Below are 20,546 nucleotides of genomic sequence, written 5' to 3' on the forward strand. Positions count from 1 at the left end.
AGAGAGGAGCGGGAGGGGGAGCGCTGGTGCAGTCCGGCAGACGGAGCGCAGTGACTGAGGCGACAGAGCGGAGGTGACAGCGGAGAATGGAGAGGAGCCCGTCCGCCCGGCGAGCTTTGACGGCGGCGAGCGAGGAGAGCCCAGTCGGTCCTTTCCCCCTGGAGCCAGCTTGCTGAAAGAAACCGGGAATAATCAACAAGGGGGGGTGGGGGTGGGAGGGTGGAGGGCAAAGGAAAGGAATGGCTGATCCTCTGCGGAGGACTTTACTAGCGAAACTCCGGGGGAAGAAGTCCAAGAAAGGAGCGACGCTCGGCGGGGGATACTGCGCCTCTGATCCCGCGGCGCCCGGGGGCCGAGAAGGTAAAGAAAAAGTTTTGCAAACCCAGGGAGACTCGGACGAGGCTCGGCCGGTGGTGCTGCTGGCGGGGCTGGATTGCACGATAGAGAGAATGAGCACCTATGACAACTGCGTTGACAGGGCCATCGTGCAGACCGGGGGGGTTGTGATCGTTAGGGACAGTCGCAGAGCGGAGTTGGCCGACGGACGTCCCCAGGAGCGGAGCAGCGGGGGCAGGGTTCGGGTTAACGAGGAGGTACACGGGGTGAAGAAGGACGGAGATGGGGGTCACCGGGGAACCGGATCAGGCGGTGAGCCCCATTTGTCATCGGTGGGGGGCACGCCGGGAGTACCGCATGTCCTGCGTAAACACTTCGTATCCGTTCCGCGTCAGTGCCGGGTCGGGGACTCGATCGGTTTCGGGGACAATTCGAGTCAGGTTTTCTATCGAGCGCGGGTAGAACTGCGTACCGGGGGCGGTAAACCGCCACAGGACCCGGATAGTGATGGGACAGAACCCGGAGACGGAGTAGCCCCCCGGCACATGGCAGTAGTAGCCGTCCGCGAACACAACTGGACTTTTGACAACAGCCACGCGTTGGAGACGGACGCTGCGTTTTGCGCGTCACTTGCGCGTCCGATCCGTGCGCCAGGAAACACGGAGGAAAACATTTTAATCAGGAATGTCGAGAGTTACGGGCCCGAGTATCCGGGGGACTTTGGTGGCCCGACGGGCGCACCGCAGAGCCCCACGTTTTTCCCAACAGAGCTGCAAATATGCGACAGTAACAGAGCATCCCTGTGCGCCACGGAGGGGACCATCAGATTCACCCTAGACAGCGAGGATGAAGATTATTACGATAATGAAATCCTGCCTTTTTATGAAACCATAAGGGCTAAAACTGAGGGCGATAGGACCGAGGTGGCAGAACCCGGTCAGGAGAAAAGGCAGCTGGATGACAGTAACAGTGCCCAGGAAACAGACAGGCTCAGGAACCAGCTGAAAGAGGCTTATTACCTTCTAATCAATGCTATGAATGATATCAACATGGATGTCCAGCAGATTAGTGGTGGTTTAACCGAGCAGCAGGCCACTTCGTCTTGTAGTAGCCACTCCAGGGATAGTCTGTGCTCCAGGCTGTCTGCCAAAAATATGGACAGCGACTCCTGGTCATCTGGGGGCGATCACAGCCCTCAGCAGGTGTCTGATACTGACTCACTCCTGCGTTGCATCAGTGGAACCCCTGAGTCGGGCATCAAAATCAGCAGGCTGAATAGTAGGAGTATGGTGAACCTGTCCTTGACTAAAATAAGACCCAGGTTGTTGCGGTCTGCAAGCGACGGAGCGATGAGGTACCCGGGTGGACCCTCGCTCTGTTTTAGGGTGTTTGGAGCGGCAGATCTGGAAATCAGTGGTGAGAAAGTCGACGTAGAGACAAAGGATGCTGAAGTCAGAGGGACGGGGGACGCGGCCGAACCTCAGGTGCTTTACGACGGCGTCAGCAGCAACGAGCTGCTCCAAGAGGTCGAGGACCGCGGCGGGCGGCTCAACGAGAGCAGCGGCTCGGTCAACAGCCTCACGGGTTCGTCGGACAGCAACACTGATCAGGGTCATGATGGCAAGCAGGAACCGAGCGAGGTCCGAACCCAAAGGGCCAACTCCGTCAACAAGGGGCACGGAGTCACCGTCAACAAGATGCAAGAGTGGATGCACAAGGGACGCCTGCTGTCATCGGAGATGAAGCAGCGCATCGAGGGCTCGTCTTCAACCCGAGGAGGAGGAGGAGGCCAAAGCCAAGACCACTCCAGCCCTCAGGTTAACCCCGGTACATGCAAACCAGGGGTCCAGAACACCTGCCAGGGGGTCAAATCTGTCAAAGCCAAGTCACCTGCAGTGAAAACCCTACGGCAGCAGCAACAGCAGCAGCAGCCAGGTAGGAAGGCTCCACGGAGGGGGCCCTGGATCCTCTGACCCAGAGGCCCCTCACCCTCCTTCAATCCCATCCTCCACTCGTAGAAAACTCCGTCTGGTGGCGGCCCACCCCTGCACTCCCTGCTCTTCTGGATGCAAAGCAAAGGGACGGGACACCTCAGACCTCTTTGCTTTCCTCTTCAGACTCTAACCGGTGGCGGGTTCTATCCTTCACACTAATTTAGGTGCATTTTAACACACAATTAATCACACATCACGTTGTAGGTCGGATCACTCACGGCGTAGGTCAGTAACCACTAACTCCCTCCCCTCCCCTCTTCTGGCCGCGGCGGTTCTGGTCGTGGCGTCGGTGGTGGGGTTTGTGTGTGAATGTGAGAGACGATGATTTTTCTATTTGTGCTGCAATGTTGTGTTTATTACATGGTACTACAGCAGGAAAGCATCTGTATCATGAAACCACCGATGGTTAAGAAGCGACGCGTGTCGTTGCTTGACTCCAAATGTTTAGGTAGTTCGTGTCATTTTGGAGATAGTCTGGGATTACGTGGGATTTAAATCGAGCTAAACTTCACCCTGGCTCCCTGTGAGGTCCTTCCTCAGCAGACGAAGATGGACGCCCAGGTAGTCACTGTAACTGATAACAGTATATTATACTGGGTACACAACACTCACATTGATTGCACTACATGAGTGACATTTTTTTCCTCCACGCCAACTGAGTTGATTGCTAACAACGCCATGGGCCGGTTTTGCCCGGAGCTTCTGTTGCTTGGCGAATGTCGTGTTGACTTTCCGAAATAGAACCGGACTCTTGTCATCACCAGTTATTAGACAGAGTGTGTGTGTGTGTGTGTGTGTGTGTAAGCCTGTTTGCTGTTCTGACAGCACTCGCCAAAGTAAACAGAGGATCTGCCATGTGCACAGGCCGTTGTTGACGCTGTGCTGCTCGGAACAGCGAGAGGTCTCTGCGGCTGTCGGGCCGAAGGTCTCCCTGTCCGACCCCCGGCCACCGTCGGTCCAGCCGGGCTCCAAACTTTCCTCACGATTCCCATTTTATTCCTTAGTTTCCTTCGATTTTCCCCCCTCTCTGTCCTCGTTGAACTTTTCCACAGTTGTGGCCAGATGAATCCGCAAGAGAAGCCACTGTTGTTACTCTCAATGGTGTGTGTGTGTGTGCTTGTGTGTATAAGGGGGTGTGGGGTTGGGCTGACACGTCGCCTTCCTCCCCAGTCATTACTGGACAGCTCCATGGTAACTTGCATTTTAAAGAGACTCTGGATTGAATATTTAAGATGCCATTCCTGTTGTTTAACTTGTTTGCGTTGTGTCACTTAATTCATCAACATGAATGAGCAAAACGAAGGACGATTAAGTATTTATTAAGGTCAGCGCTGGGCTTATCTTGCCCCCGTGGGCCCCCTCAGCGCCTCACAAAGGGCCATTTAAAAAAAAAAAAAAAAAAAAACCCCGCAAATGCCAAAGCTCTCAAAAGCTCAGGCGAAGTGCTTGTCTTGGCTTGAAACTCTTCACTGAGTTTACGGCTCTGCTCTCGATTTATTCAAATATTTATACGCTCTGATTTTCTAAAAATAGTCCTGTTCGTCCCCTGAGATTCACCTGGAAATAAAACTTTACTACTGGGGCACAGTATTATCTTAATTAAACCTCGGCTAATTTGCTCTTGTGCTGGCTTGTAGTTTAGTTGTTGTTTAAAAAAAAAAAAAATTCACGTCAGTCATCATCCGACGCTGATAATATGCAAGGGCGAGGAACATCGTGCACGTGGGGATGTGCGCATGCATGTTTGTATTTGCAGTTGGAGGATTTATAGTCGTGTTTGGAGGAAGAGGATTGACTCACCGGCAGGAAGGCAATATCCAGGAATCAAGTTATGGCCGGGTTCGATGTCAGGAGCAGGGGTGTTAGTCACGGCTCGAGTGACAAGAAACATCTCTTCTAACAGGAAGAAGTTAAATTCTCCTTTCTCAAATTTGTTTTTTGTAAGTGTAGAAATAGTGATTTGAAGTGGATTTGCACGATTCCTCAGAATATCGTTTCAAAAGCGGTAGATCGATGTCATTTCGATAAAAGCGAATCTCTGACTAACAGCGTGTTAGCGTCAACCCCTAAGCTCTCGCCTGGTGCCATCCAACACTTTGAAAGAGTTCTAAGAATCTTAATTAACTTGTTATGTCACACACACACACACACACACACAAAAAACCTTCTTGGCGAGCTGCAGTGAGTTTCACTCCAATCTGAGTTATACAAATGAAAACAAATGAAATAAAATGTTGGAATCTGTGAACTTCAGGTACATTTTCTTAGAAAGGATTTGGTCAACTAAACTAAGCTTGAGTTAGCTGCTTGTTGCTTCATATTTACTCCATAGACTCCATAGACAAGTGTTGACATTTTATGTTAAATAACTCATCACTTATGAAGCAAAGAATCCGGATTAGGCACACCGCTGTTGAGTGTTGCCCAACGCTGTGATTGCTGCAACTCCTGAAAGCCGATATGGACCGAGGTGAGCGTGCAGGTGTAATATAATCCCCCTCGACTGCTGTCAAGTCATGTCTGAACGATATGGCATCTGTTTTCTGTGTTGTGCCAGGCAACTTGTTACTGAGCTACAGAATTTTCTTTTCTTCTTTTTCACACGTACACTCATTTGTCATGTCTGGCGTGTCTGCGATCGTACAGATTTCTGGAAGATGGTGACTCCAGAGGCGGCTCGAGTAATTGAGGAGAAATTTGAGCCATCAGGGTTCATATCAGGATGGTTTTGTTGGATGAGGGTTTTTGCAAAAGAGTGCAAGAGTAAATAATAGAAATCAGGTCATTCTTAAATGATGGGTTTTCAGTAAAACCAACTAGTTTGAATTTAGTAGGTGGCAACAGTGTCTGTGCAGCTTCTGTTTTACAGTCAGCATTGTTTTACCTGTATTCTAGAGCTAATTGGGTCACGCTGTGAGTCCATGTGCTTTTTATTCCCTCCGCTGAGACATTTAAAAAAGAAAAGAAAAAAGACAATGAGACGGGACAGAAGATGCTCTGAAAGAGCTTCGGTGTTGAAAAGAATCTGGGTTTCGAGCCAACACGCTGAGGAGGAAGTGGCATTAGCAAGAGCTGGCTGAGATGCCAGGACTCAACAGGGATGCAAGTGTTGAAATGTGATGTAAACCCTGGAAGATCTCAGCTTTGCATCGGTTTAAAGAGCGAAAAAAAAAAATCAATACTGAGAATCTTCATTATCATATGAATAAGCGTCAACAGGAATGGGCTTTGAACACATAACAAAGTGTTGGAGGAGGAGGAACCAGCTTGGTGTGTGTTTTGCTCTAAGGAGTCTCTATAAAGAAAACAGGAATTCAGGGCATGATAAGGAAAATGAAAAAGCGGTTAGGGGTGTTTTGTCTTAGAGGAGAGAAAGAAAATGTTGTTTGGGAGATTTAGATATGAACATAATTGGGTTTTTCTATCAGGATCACATGACACAAAGTCACACCAGCACATTCCAGGAAATAAAATTCCCTGTGGAAGTTTGCATTCCTTTCAGCACCTCAGACAAATCCGTATCACACCCACAATCCTCCTCTCCTTACGGCCTTCCTCTTGATATTCCTACTCAGATACGCAACTTCATGTTATGTGCACTGGCCATCTTTTACCTTTGGGTCAGGATTGTGAGATTTCCATGCCCCGAACACATCGTCCTTATGAGGATGTGTTCAGGGCACTGAGTTATATCCAAGAAGAAAAGTTATTTTCTGAGCAATGCTTCCTGGGAATGAAAGATGACGCATCTCAGGAATCTTTCTTCAAGTCATCAGCAATTGATATTCTTAGTGATTTCTGCATTTCCCAAGAAAATTCTCTCAACTAATTTTTATTAAAAAAAACAAATATTTGCAAAAATTAGGAATATTATAATTTATAACTATAATTATAACTCCAAATTCATCAGTTTTATTCTTTTTAGCACCGCCAGAACCTGCTCAGGAGGGCAATACTGATACGCCGCTGCTGAGAGGAGCTGGAGGCTGTTGTGATGGTTTGATGTTTGACATCAGGAAATATTAAAGTATCACTTATTAAGTCAAAACAGCGTCCTGCCGCTGCAGGGGTGTGACAGGGGAAGGAGACGGCGGCGGCGGCAGCGGCCAGGCTGTAAACCTGGAGCTATGGGCTGGAATGCTGCTCATGTCAGAACACGTTTCCTCTTCCAGCTATGAAAGACCCCTTAAAGAAGATGGCACGCTGACAACAGCTCCACGCACAAGCATCTCACCTCTCTTTAGTCTTGCGTTACCGATCTGTGCCTCCGGTTTTTGGATTTGTATTGGTCTCTAAAAATTTCATCGCTCTCTTGCTAAAATGTGCTTCCAAATAATCCTCTTCCTGTTATATTTTATTCTTCCCATTAATAAGAGTGTGGTCGTTCATTCCCTTGTTGCCATCCTAGTTATTCTTTCTAACCTGTCATCTTTATGTGACTTTAAATCTGATGTAGTTCACCTGTTGATTTCTAAATATCAGTTACAAGATTCAGAAATGAAGATCAGAGAAATTTTGGATTTATCAGGCTCCTAAAAGTGTTTTTTATATTTATGATTTTTCGTTAACTAGTCTTCAAGGTATTGAATACATACTTCTGACTGAGGAAAATCTCATTTTAAAGAGGCGGAGCTTGATTTGTGACATCATAGATCATTTGCAAGCTTAGCCAATCTGAATCAAGCATTTCATTCACAGGAGCATGATGTGGAAACAGACCTGCAAACAGTGAATATTGAATATTAAGTAAATTACGAGACAGCCTCCTGTGAAATTAAGTTTTTAAATGACACACTTATATTATTATAAGGATTTTTTAAAAAAAGGGATAAGAAGTAAAAGTAGTTTTTGTATAAAAATATATCTGATGTACATTAGTAGTTAAAGTACCCCATTTTATACAAATAATAAAAATAGTCTAAAGTGGATCCTGAGCCAAAAACCCATCTTTCTGATTTTAAAGGGTTATTTTGATCCAGGACAGCTAACAACAAACCCAAGCAGATTATCACACGTCTACACATTAACTCGCGATTCTCAATATGTTACCAGAAATATGCCGTATGTTCACACAGCAGTCGGCGAATGCTGTAGCTATTGAGCTCCGGGTACTGGAACGCAGCGTCAGTCGGGTTAATTCAAACCCGCCGCTCAGGCTCAAGTCATACAAACGCGTTTCTGTCAGGAAGCTTTCCTCAACTTTAACCGAGATGGGCTTCGTGTCCTGGCACCGTGGTGGCCCGTTTGAAGTGGAATTAAATGAATGACAGAGTCTTGTGTTTTCGTAGTTCAAGCAGTTTGTTTTTTTGGAGATTAGCGTTTGCCTTTAAAGTGGCCTCCGTCGCCACCGACAGCTGTTTTGTGTGCTTATCCTGGCCTTATATAATCAGCTGGAACCAAGAAGGATAGCATACCTAACAGATTCATATCTATCCCAGGGTATATCGTGCTTGTCATGTATCTCAAGTGGGGTTAAAGAAAAGAAATGAAGTTCAGGAGTTTGGTTGCGGTGAGAGGGATCTCCAGTGTTGGGATTTTCGGGGATTACGGACACTTGAGATGGCGCCATTTATCGCAAAGATGACTTTACGAAGTCAGCTTGTGGAGCGCACGAACATGGAGGGAGGCCCAGCGGAAATAACTATCAAACTTTGGGAATAAAAAAGTACAAAAAAAAAAAAAGACCTTAGTCTCTGAATCCATGCTGTCTTTCTCCTCATTTTAGACTCTGTAATCCTAAAAACAGTTTTATAGCACAGTCACACATGCACACACTGGATGCCTTGTGTTAGATTTTAAATTTTGCAAAGTGAAAATATCCCCGGGTCTATAATTTGGTGGATGTCGGGCAGGCGTGCATGAAAATGCATTTCCTTGAGGAAAGGAGAAGTTGTCATTAAAGCATGTAGAGGGGCTCGTCTGGGAGACGCTCAGGAGCAAAACACTCTTTTTCTCTTTTTACACCAGCCTGCTGTACATGTTAGAGCACGACCGGTGCCTTCCCATCACACACACACACACACACATTGGTTGTTTTTTCTCCCCCCTCCTCTGGCTGCATCTTCTTATCGATCCTTTCAAAATAAAAGCATGCCAAAAAATCTGCAGTTTATTGAAGTTTTGCAGACATTCTTTTGAGACAGTCAGGAGTCACACGTTTTATTTGTCCTATTTTCACAGCACACATCTGTCCTATCATCACCCTCTCACCCACACACACCCTCCCCTCGCTGCTGTATTTTCACAGCTGTAATGCCAGTGGTTTCTTGCCGTTTCTTTGCTGTGGAAGAGATGTGTGCTAAATCCCTCATCTGCCTGTGATCTCTTTTGAATTCAAAGCCCACATTTTCCCGAAGCTTCGCTGAGGAGAAAAAGGGTGGGGGTGGGGGTGGGGTGCTCCAGGGGATTGTGGTTTGATTGAAGTTTGACTTAAGTAATAAATATAAATTTTCAGTTGTCTATCCAGAAGATATACAATATCTGAAATGAGATAAACTAAAGACACAGCTTGTTTTTGATCACTTAAAAAGATATTAGAGGTGATGGGAGATAATAAAAGCTAATGATATTATTCAGGGTTCCCTGGTCTGTGGTTTCTTGATGCAGATGTTTTCTTCAACATGACAGGACATGAATAATCTGATCCCAAATATCACATCGGTTCAATCATCATCGAAATGGCGGTTATTATAATGATTATTTTTCACCCTCTTCTGCCCTGACAATGCAGCTCTCACGCTCTCTCTCTCTCTTCCCACCGCTCCATCAGCTTTCATTGAGAATGTCCAAACTCCCTGTGCAAATGGGCGGGAAGTGGGCCGACCTGGCGAGACTCAAACGTGGCGGCCGCCGCTCACCACCATCACCGTCTCCAAGAAGCGCAACTGGCTCCAGCAGAGCTCCCTCGGGAAGAATCATTGCACCAAGGACGAGCTGCAAGGAATGCTGGGATCTGAGGAGGAATGTGGCCTGGGCTCCCATCAGCCGCCGCCATCTCCCAGTCCACCTCCTGACCACCTGAGACCCTCAGGAGGAGCACCCAGTACACGACCGGCCTGCCTGCTCCTGCCTCAGGTTAGCTTCTAAGTTAGTAAGAATTTGCATGGAGGTCTTGGTGAGAAAGTGAAGCAACATATTCTCCAAAGTTTTAAACTGTAGATACAACGTGACGGTTGTTTTATACCCCTTTGCATCTGTTTGGATTCAGGTTAGCATCGGTCAGGCAAAGGTGTCTCCTCATCCTCGCGGCATGGACCCAACCGAGGAGAACGACGCCGACGACGAAGGGGAGATCTGGTACAACCCGATCCCGGAGGACGAGGAACCGGAGATCTCACTCCGGATGCCTTCCGTTCGGTTGCTGGTTCCGCATCGAGCGGCGCCGCAGAGGAGGCCAAGCAGAGGTGAGGATGCGGGTCACGACGACAGAAGCCCCGGAGGTAGCGGCGGCGCCGGGCCGGAGGCGCCCGGGGAAAGCCTTTGTGGAAGTTCAGGAGATGGGAACCACGGGAATGCTGCACATTCCACAGAAACGCTACACGTACACAGACAGATGCTGGCATGTCGACCTCTGGAGGAGGGAGGGCTTCCCATCAACAGGGTCACCGGTGAGCCTCCTCTTATTTCTGCCTTTCTCACCAATTCAGTCCTTTCTTTATGTTTTTTTTGGGACGAAGCTCAAAGAAAACAGCTGTTTTAACCTTGGCTGAAAACTACCAGCAAACCTATTTTAGCTGCAAGTCTGTTTCGTGTTATTTTAGTTCTACTTCGAAATATACGAGATGCGTTATGACTGTTTTGCCTTGTTAGGAGCAAACAAGAGCTGTCCAATCATATCGCTCCGTATCAGCGTCTCTCAGTAGTTGAATGAAGACAGATATTAGCCAATTGGAATCCAGGACTCACGGGTCAGAAGGAAATCCATTTCTTTGCGACTGCAGCTCATTTCTTCTAAATGAGCGTGAAATTTGTCGATTTCTTTTCATCAGTCAAATAAATACCAACTTGAAAGCTATTGCTAAAAGAGATGCTTCATTACCTAAAGCACAGCTCCTATATATACATTAGAATGTTCTCTCTGCTGGTTTTTTTTATTTACTTCCGACTTTTTCGCTCCCTCTGATGTGGCAACATGGTAGTTTCAACCAATTGGCACATCTCGAACTGAGCCTGGAATTACAAGTTTTGACAACACTTTTCTGTGGCACGCAATAACCAATTCTAGTTGTCGGAGCACAAAAGTAGGCAGGCGTAGTTTGGGTACCACGAGTAAAGTATGATAGTTTAACTTTAGTGTTCAGAGCTACAGTTGTATTCCAACAATGAAGGGTTGAAATAACTTCACAGTTTTAGAATTTGAAACCACACGGTTTAAAAGAATAGACTTCAAGCTGCATTTAAAATAAATAAATAAATAACGTGAAGAAGCTGCTTGTCTAGCAGTGTCAGTCCTGTTGAGGTGTTATGTCAAGTACACGTGTCTGATCAGTGGCTGATAAACTGCTTGATCCTAACTCCTGGCTGTCTCTGACATCACATGTGGCTCAGCAGAGCGCTCTATCCTCAGAGACTTTCCCATTAGGATTAGGATTAAACCAGTCTCGAATGAGTCTCGGTGTACCGGGCCATGAAAAGCACACATCGTACACAAAGCTTATTAAAGTTAGACTATTTATGCCTGAACCATTTTGGTAGGTTTTAGATTCATTTAACAGTCCCAATAAAATTTGCTTGTATCATTAGGGTGTTCCATTCTGGGTAGGAAGGGTGAGAGGACACATTTGAAGGCTGGATTTGTTTGTTCAGCAGTTTTAATCTTGTACAAATCATTGGCTTTGTTGAACGGGACAACGGTTTTTCTAAAAATGGAAAAAGTTTTTCATTAGTGTCTTAGAAAAGCTGCACATTAACATGATATTTAGGGCATTTGGGGGTAAATTATTGAAAGTGTTGTAGTTTACATGCCAGACCAGTAGTTGACAGTGTAAATTTTCAAGCTCCATCCATCCATCCATCCATCCATTTCTCCATCCATCCACGACTGATTTCTGGTTGGGCTACGTTGTCACAGTTTTCTGTTTTTCCGTTTTTCCAGTTTACACAATAGACGACGAACTGGAACCCAATCGAAGACTCAACAACTTGTGTTTTCAGGTCTCCAAAATGTTGTTGTCATGTCAACAAAAGCCTAAACAGCAACAAGAGGTTATGATTTTATGCAATAAAAACTATCGTGCAGACATTCCTTCATACCAAACTCCTGTGAACTGAATTTTCCCTGAGGTCTGGGCTTCTGAAAGAGTAATTAATTTACCATCATCTTGTAGAGCCTGTAACACGACTGTTGAATGGGAGTACTTACCGGCAGGTTTGTGATAGTGGGTTTACTGGTTGCTAAGAAATAAGTAACAAAAGCAGAAGCGCTGCGTTCTTTTTTTTTTTTTTCCTCTACTTTCTTCCCATCCCTTGGGAACAAACTACCTTCGTCCGCCTGTCGACTTTTCAACAGTGATTCTTGTGGGTTTGGCAACACCACCTGACACTTGACTACAACAAAAAAGGAGGAAAGGCCTGGCAGCACGTTATCAAAGGAGAGACATTAATTACTCAGAAAGCTCCTGTATCTACAGAAACTGCTTTGTGTGTGTGTGTGTGTGTGTGTGTGTGTGTGTGTGTGTGTGTGTGTGTGTGTGTGTGTGTGTGTGTCGGGTTTGTTGTTAACTCAGTTTATTTTGGCTGCAGATTGACGCTGTCAGTAGATGGTGGGCAGCCTGCTGCTCATTGTCATTCCTCATTCATTGTCACATCTCTGGACTATATTCAAGCCTGTTGGAGGACATGGATAGTAAAACAACATCTCTGTTAAAGCCTGTTTCGACTTGTCAGATATGTACATAACCATTAGGGCCTCTTTTATCCCAAAGTTAGTTCTATTTTGTTGTTGTTGTTGCTGAAAATAGGCGAATGGCTCCTTTGCTGTTATTCCTGGTGTGTTGCATTCAATGTCACAAGCACAGAAAACAACAGGGAACAGAAGAGTGCACATTCCTATCTTGTCTTGCTTCAGATGTCTCTTTCCATTGAGATAAAGAAACCTTTTTCAATATTGTGTATTTGTACCGGTTTAGAATAGCACGAGTTATCGTGAAATATCTGCAGTGTTTTTGGTTGGGATAATGACCCTATTAGGGAAGCAAATCCAAAAGAATATCGTAATACAATAAAGTCAGTGTATTTTTCCCCCCTTCAAAGGAGATTCTGTTGTTTTCTCCCTTTTCAAGGAGCTGTCGGCGTTAACAGCATTGTTTTGCCATGAAACCCATTCAAATCTTTGGAGTCTGAATGAAACAGAAAGAAGATGCTTACCCAGAGTTAAAGAAACAAAAAGCTAAGATGTGGGATGTCTCTTGAAATGCTTCACGTACCAAACCAAACCAAACCGCAGTGACGGCATGTGTTTGTCATCGTTAACCACCACAGAGTGATGTATCTTCACCGCATGAACTATATATGTATTTAGGACGGGGTTGCCTGGCCACGTTTTTATAAACGTACCCACGTCTGTTGGGACATAATGGCTTCTGATGTAAGCGGACAGGAGACGCATTGTTGACTATTTTTGCTCCATCTTTAGCATCGCCTATTTGAGATTCTTTATAAATATGGACTTCCACTTTATCTGCATAAAGTGACTAAAAATGTGACAGGCTTTTCATTGATTGAGCTTGAACAAGAGTGTCTGCTGAATTAATGAAGCGGTCCAGATGTAGATGAGTCTCTACACCTATAGATTTCCACTGTTCGGCTGGCTGAGTTTTTTTTTCTCTCACCGGATACTCTCCAGACTACTCGTGTGCTGCCTATTGACTAACTTTTTGTCCATCTGAATGCTCCATTTGTATGGAGAATAATGATTGATGGACTTTGGGGGTGGTTAGGATGGTGTGTTCCCAATCTCTTGTTCCCTTCATCGCCTGTTAGGGGAATCTGACTTGGCCAGCACTCAGAATGGGATCAGAGCTATTCTGGGGTTGTTTTGGTCAGGCTGGCTGCTGCGTTTGAGAATTGGCCAGGGCTGCTAAAGTTACATGAAAGTTCAAGCCTCCAAGTTGAAAGCTGGAATCTAATCTCGGGCTGGCAGTTGCATGGCCGGGTCTGGAGGAAGTCAACAATTCAGAAGAGCAGCGCTTCAAAAGTGATGCAGATTCTTTAGCCTGGCGCTAGACGTGAAGTTTATCTCGTAGTTTTTCTCACGGCTTTTACTTTCTGGTCTGTTTTTCATTTCATCACTACCCGAGCAGCTGCAGAGGGTCTGGTCTCTATTTCAATGCATTAAAAGTTTGCCTCCCTTTATTTGCATGCATTAAATAAGGCCATAATCTTCATTGCAATGGAGAATCTTGTCAACGAGAGAATCTGATCCTGATCACATGGGATTGTAAAACAGTTTTCTGACTGTATTAATAACCCCTAGTCCACATTAGTGAGCAAAAGTTTGCATACTACTGGATAGTCAATATTATTTGTTAAATTTTAAAAAAAAATTCCCTAACACCCAAAAATATCTTCATTTTGCATATCTAACAGTATTTCATTGCATTTGAGAAACAGGATTTGAAGAACTTTTCCCCACAAGTCCAACAACATTATAGTATTTCAGTCTGTTGAATACTTTGTTTTTCTAGCTTCTCCTTCATTCAGATCAAAGAAATCCTCAGAAAATTTTCAACCCAGTTACTTTTGATCGATTCTTCCAGTTTTCCTAACCTCAAATGCATTCCGAGATGGTTGAACAAATCTCCAGCTGAGTATCGTGTTCCTTTTTGACAACAGGATCTGATTGTGACGGATTACTTTTTGACATTTTCCAACTCAGTACATAGGTTTTAGAAAATCACCTGGTTCAGTGGAGCTTTTTGAAAGTTTTACCCACTTTTTTTCTTCTTCTCAAACTTAACATTTGCTTCTCCATCCATTTCAATTTGTCAGTTTAGAAGCTAAAATATATTTTGATTACTGTAGTCGTTAGAGCTTTGTTGTTGTGCTGGGTCGTCAGTTGTGTTACAGCATAGCTGGAATGCCTGCAGTGGTCGGCGAGCGAGGCTGCATGAGGGCTGCTTTGGCAGAGGGCCATATTGTGCTAGTGAGAAGGCTTGCAAGCTCGGATATATTAGCAGGGGTTTTTGTAACCATTGTAATGAAACGGTCGGGCTCCCGCGGCCCCTGAAAGGCCTTCCAACGCCGAGTGATTGAGAGCCAAACGAAGAGGAAGCGGATCAGAGCCTGGCCTCGATCGCAGGGCGAAGAAACTACAGGAAGAGTATGCCATTCACCGGTTGATGCTCAGTACACCATCAGCAGGCTTGTTTCCAGGAACACACACACACACATGCACACACACACACACACACTCTTATGAATGCAAGCACTTTAGTGGGGTAATCAGGGATGGCAGATAATTGTCTTGCTCCGAGGCTTATCTGAGTATCTCAGCGTCTGGCTGTCCCTGTCTAACTGTCATACCCACACACACACACACACACACACACACACACGGTCAAAGCCCGAGGAACATATATGACATATTTGATAATGATCACGTCGTCCTAAACACACACACACACACACAGACACACACACCCTCCTCCTGCACCTGTCTGGTGCCAGCGCCTTGAAAAGCCTTTGTCGTAAATCCCTGGTCTTTGTTGAGAGGTGTCAGTGGTGGGGTGCCTGAGGAGGCCATCGAGGTCGGGGAGGGCATGTGTGTGTGTTTACGCACGCATATTTACACGCACTCTTTCTTTGTGTCACGGTAATATGTTGAGTGCCTGTGCGTGTTTAAGTACTGGGGGGTGGGGGGGTGGACACCGTCCACCGGCTCAGGTGTCATCCGGAGAAATGCAGACCTTTTGTCCTTTGACCTGGGGACATGGCCCTGGAGGGTTGGGTGTCGAACCATCGCCTCTGAGCCTCAGCTAGTGAGGAGTCATGTTACCTTCGTGGCTGCTACCACAAGGCCAAAGCCTGAAGAGGACTCAGCTGTGAAGTGTGTGTGTGTGTGTGTGTGTGTGTGTGTGTGTGTGTGTGTGTGTGTGTGTGTGTGGGAAGCAACAAGAAACAACCATGAACTCTGTCAGAGGTCTGCGGCACGGTAGGCGTTGATCTATTACGTGATGATATATAAGATAAGAACATCGGATACTTAACTTTCATGTCCCTTAGATGTCATACACATTACAATTATATCAATTTTAAAAAATGCACAAACATCAGAAGACAAACTCAAATGTCACACATGAATTTAACTTGTGTCCACCTCGTGTCGGGCCCTCGTCCCCCAGATGTTGTTTGGTGAGTTTGCGCCTCCACCCATGTTCTCCCTTCTCAGAGCGCCTCTCTGTCTATTATTGGCAGGGTGCCTCCACAAGGAAAGCCACTCATGCCAGCGGGAAAAGGAGGTTAAACATGGTTTGGTGCAGGAATGTGAGAGAACAGCCGTGTTCGTTTGTACATTCACCAGCCATCTCGCCAGCCCTCCAGTCCACCATCCAGACCTCTGAGCGCACGGACAAGGGACGCCTTTGTCCCCCATCTGCCTGGCTACACCCTGCCCCGCTCCTGCCCCCCGTCTTACCCCTGTTCTCCATCCTGTTGCACCTCCTCTGCCTCCCTCTTTTCACTCGCGGGCCCTCGCCCCAGAATAGCACAGCAGGTCCCCTCTGAAAATAGAGCTGGTGTTATTGGCAGGGTCAAGCACTCGCTCCCTTCTTTCTGCCCACATCTCTCTCTCTCTCCTAAAGAATCACTCTTTTGTTTCAGAGGTTTATTCAAAGGAAGTATTAAGCTTATAAAAACTTCACATTTGAATTCTGACAACTAAAATCAATAAAAGTTTGACTCTCATGCATCCATGCAGACGTCTTCCCTCCAGAGTGTAAAACAGTCAGGTAATCCACAGAGGAAATCTTATTAAAACAGCTGCTAAATGTAGAAAATTGATGTTTTTCAGTTTGAAGCAGGCTTAAGCTTCCCCTTGGGGGCAAACACGAGAATGCCCATAATTTAACAAATTCCACTTTAATCACATGGATCTGGTCTGGCTGTGTACCAGCTCTTTCTCGTCTTTCACCAGGTAGATTATTTGGATGTCAAAAATGGGTGTAAGAGTTGTATTTATACCTGGGATGGAGTTAATCATAAATACAGGGTGTGTAAAAGGTTCAAGTTGGCATTGGTGCATTGTTTTTTGTTATGAAGGCAGTTGTACAAACTAATGAATGTATTTCGACACATTAACGCTGATATTTCCTTTGTTGGGTGTAATGTTACCCAACTAGAAAAATGCATATACCGGTAATTAAGTTTACAGCAAAAAAAAAAAAAAAAAAGGTTTAAATGTGTGATAGTGTGCCATTAATTATAGTGGCCCAGCCACAGAAAAGCCGTCGTTGGGTAAGCAACTTGTTGAAGAAATGATAAAACGTAAAAGCCACAGCTCAGTCCCGCAGACTAAACAACAGCTGTCACTCTTGCGTGGAACTCCAGACTTTGAAATTTCACGTTACACACATCTTGTTAGGCGTGAACTGCCTACGACGTCCAGTCGGAATGGATGTTTTTTCAACTTGAATGATGAGTTACTTATAATGAGTTTTTTTTCCCCTTGCTTATAGACCCAACAATCTTCACATTGATGCCATTGCTGCAACCCATTCTTTTAAACTGTTAATTATCTAAATCGCCGTCTAGGTTTGCATGTATGGACCATTTTACTGTATTATATAGTGTTCTGATGTTTGTAAAGCAGTGCCTGCTGAATGTACCGTTGTTGGTGGATTACTGGGTTGCATGTAAACCTAATCGCTCCAGGACGCCTTGAGTAGAAGCGCTTCTTAGCTTGAGTCTTTTTCCTGTCTGTCTTCGCTGGACATCTCAATACAGTTGCTCGTAATCATGGGATTGAGGGGAAAGATTTTGTCCAACCAGTAATTACACTTAAGACTGGTGGTACCCATTTGCTTCTGTGCATTATTCAAATTGTGCTTTCTTCAACATTTTTTTCTCAGCGTCAAATTTGCCAGCGTAAATATTTAAACCTGTCCACAAAACGCTCACCAAAAAAATTTCAAAATGCCCCACGTTTCCCTTTTAATCAGGTTTTCCATCGCTCTGTTATTTTCTCCATAGATGCGCCTGAACTTCCCAATGCCGTTGGTTCCCCTCCCTCAAGCCCAAACCCAACCAAGAAGAGCAGCTCCATCAACTGGTCCTTTCCAGACAAGATTAAGTCTCCACGCACCGTACGGAAGATCTCCATGAAGATGAAGAAGCTTCCAGAACTCAGTCGAAAACTAAGTGTCAAGGGGACCCCGAGTAGCAGTAGCAGTCAACTGGAGCCCAGAGCCCATTCTCCCCGAAACTACGCGAGCGCCTCGGAGACCGCCCCCCATCCCTCAGGCCCTCCCAGGTTAGCTTCGTCTGGCGGAGGTCCAGCCAGCCGTAACGTTATCTCACGCTACCACCTGGACAGCAGCGTGTCAACACAACACAGTTTCAGCAAGAAGAAGAGCAATGGCAGCTCCAAGTCCGCCAGTAAAGGCGGTTACCTCAGCGATGGAGACTCGCCCGAGCTCGTGGCGAAGTCTGGGAAGCATGGGTCTGCAGAGGGGAAGGCAGGGAAAGGCAAGGAGACCGAAGTAGGAGGCGGAAGCTCAAAGGTCAACGGCATGGAGCTGGACATTGATGCCTTCCGTCATTACAGCTTCACGGAGCAGCCCAAGTGCAGCCAGTACATCTCTGGACTGATGAGCCTCCACTTCTACGGCGCCGAGGACCTCAAACCTCCACGCATCGACTCACGAGATGTCTACTGCGCCATCCAGGTGGACTCGGTCAATAAAGCGCGAACCGCTCTCCTCACGTGTCGAACTACCTTCCTGGATATGGACCACACCTTCAACATCGAGTTGGAGAACGCCCAACACCTCAAGCTGGTGGTGTTCAGCTGGGAGCCCACGCCGAGACGCAACCGCGTCTGCTGCCACGGCACGGTGGTTCTGCCGGCGCTCTTCCGGGTGACTCGTTGCCACCAGCTGGCGGTGAAGCTGGAGCCGCGAGGGCTGATCTACGTCAAGCTGAGCCTGATGGAGCAGTGGCAGAACTCGCTGGACGGAGGGCCGGATGGAGACAGGGAGCCCCAGGTGTTTGGCGTGGAGGCGTGGCGGGTGGTGGAGAGAGAGAACACCGGACTGATGGTGCCGCTGCTTATAAGCAAGTGCATCAATGAGATTGAAAAGAGAGGCTGCCAGGTGAGTACAGTTCGTAGAATCATTTCATCTACTTTTCAGATTTGTAATTACAGTACGTAGGGATGTGTATGCAGACCGCTAGGATAAAACAAATGCTTTGTATGATTTGATATAATATATTTTTTGAATAAGAATATGGAGCATCCTTTCGGAATGAGGACTGGCCCTGCGGCCTGTCATAGCGCTGAATGACTGGGGTGAAACGAATGGATGGAAGCGATGCACCACGCTTCCTGATGTGTCTGAGCCTTCCTGAGGCGACTGACTGCTTTGTTCACACCAGAGAAAGACTGAAGAGTTAAGAGGCTGACGCGGTGGCGGCGATATTGAAGTGGAGTGTCCCCCCCCCCCGCCCGGATCATGTGATCGGCTCTTGTTTTGTCCCCCTCCCCCCACTGCCACATTTCATGTGCTCTTTGAAGCCTGGGGAGAAAAGAGAGAGAGGCGGTGGAGTTACTCCTAATTAGACTTGAGACGGCGGGGGTAAATGTGTTTGGCCACCGTTCCTGACTGATCACTCTAGGGGGGCATGCCAGGGGCAGCGGGTGCCTGGGGGCCAACAGGCAAACATTAGGGCCCCTCCGAAGAGCCTGTCTGTCAAATCAGACTCCGCCCCGTGTACTGAGTCCTAGCAGGAGTGTTGTGGGGGAATGCTCTACGACGTTGGCATTTAAACTGAAATTAAACACTAAATATGTCACCACTGTGCTACCCCATTATTAACCAGGCATAGTAAATAATCAATACCAAAATCATAGTCATCAAGGGATTAATCAGAAAATATCAAATGACAAATCAACACTAACATGGTACAGTCCGACTGGTCATTAAAGTTATGCTTCTATTATGTGATGCCAGTTTCAATGAACCTGATTATCCAAAAAAATAATAATAATAATAAATTTTTTTTCAATGGTTTTACATTTTTCAAAAATGGAAAACCAAAAGTTTCCGCTCATTTATGTATGAAACATATCAGCGTACAGATGTGAGGCTGATGGTGACCTCTGTCATCTCAGGTCACGAATCCGATTCTTACTCTGGAGGAAGAGTCTAGACTTTACTCACCTCCCAGCTAAGCTATACCTCTCACTTTACCAAAACATTATATGTCAGCTCAGATTTCTCATGTTTGTGTAATTCACTCTACTCCTGTTAGGACATGACTGTGTGTGATTCCTATTTGTCTCTCCCTCCTATCTGGTTTTTTTTTTTTTTGGGACTTCTCGCCTCTCTTTCCTTCCTCTCTGTTCTTGTTTTTCCATTGACTTTCACTGTGGAGATGGATTTAAAGTAGACTTTCCGCCAGGTTTGGGTCTAAAAGCAGGTGTCAGGGCTCCCCCAGGTTGCAGACATTCAGGATTTAAGATGGGGCTGACACCAGATCCCTGAGGAATTCGAGGGATATGTTACTAAATCACGCAAGGCCTGACGTGCAGCAGTGTGCCTTTACAAATGATTATCTACATGTTGGATGGAGAGTGCTTTTCAGAGTCAAAAAAAAGAGTGTCCTGAGGGCGTCGCTGAGCTTTTAAGACGTTGGATGATTGCGGGTGTTTTTGTAAAGACTGCAGACAATGTCTGTGGTACAGACTGGAGTTATGTATGTGAGTTGTGCTTTATCTTGTGTAACTGGGTCATCATTTCTGGAAAAGGGACATTGCTGGTGAGTTCTTGGCACCATTTGCATGTCAACATGATTTAGATGAGGATGTTTTTTTTTTTCTTTATATTTTGAAAAAGTCTCGCGCTCATGCAAATTTTTTTTTTTTTTAACGATTCCTATACGTAGAGATCAAAGTTATATTTTGACAGTTTACATGACAATGGTGCTTTTGAAAGATTGTTCTCTGGAGAATGTCTTTATTAGAAGCATTTCTGAGAATCCACTTGACTTTCTGCTTTACTT

General features: G+C 45.9%; 1 protein-coding gene across 2 annotated transcripts in view; it reads left to right on the plus strand.

Moving 5' to 3' along the window:
• The first annotated feature begins 222 nt into the window (after positions 1-222).
• syde2 (synapse defective 1, Rho GTPase, homolog 2 (C. elegans)) overlaps positions 223-20,546 on the plus strand; it is a 35,613-nt gene continuing 15,289 nt past the window's right edge. Inside the window, exons 1-4 of one of the 2 annotated variants that reach the window (XM_068319109.1) lie at positions 223-2,271; positions 9,100-9,404; positions 9,538-9,937; positions 17,517-18,637. In XM_068319109.1, the coding sequence (XP_068175210.1) occupies positions 240-2,271; positions 9,100-9,404; positions 9,538-9,937; positions 17,517-18,637 (3,858 nt within the window). In that variant the 5' untranslated portion in view covers positions 223-239. The remainder of the gene's footprint in view (positions 2,272-9,099; positions 9,405-9,537; positions 9,938-17,516; positions 18,638-20,546) is intronic. The other variant, XM_068319110.1, reaches the window with a different exon arrangement.

This window comes from Antennarius striatus, chromosome 7, assembly GCF_040054535.1.
Source record: "Antennarius striatus isolate MH-2024 chromosome 7, ASM4005453v1, whole genome shotgun sequence".
Taxonomy (NCBI): domain Eukaryota; kingdom Metazoa; phylum Chordata; class Actinopteri; order Lophiiformes; family Antennariidae; genus Antennarius; species Antennarius striatus.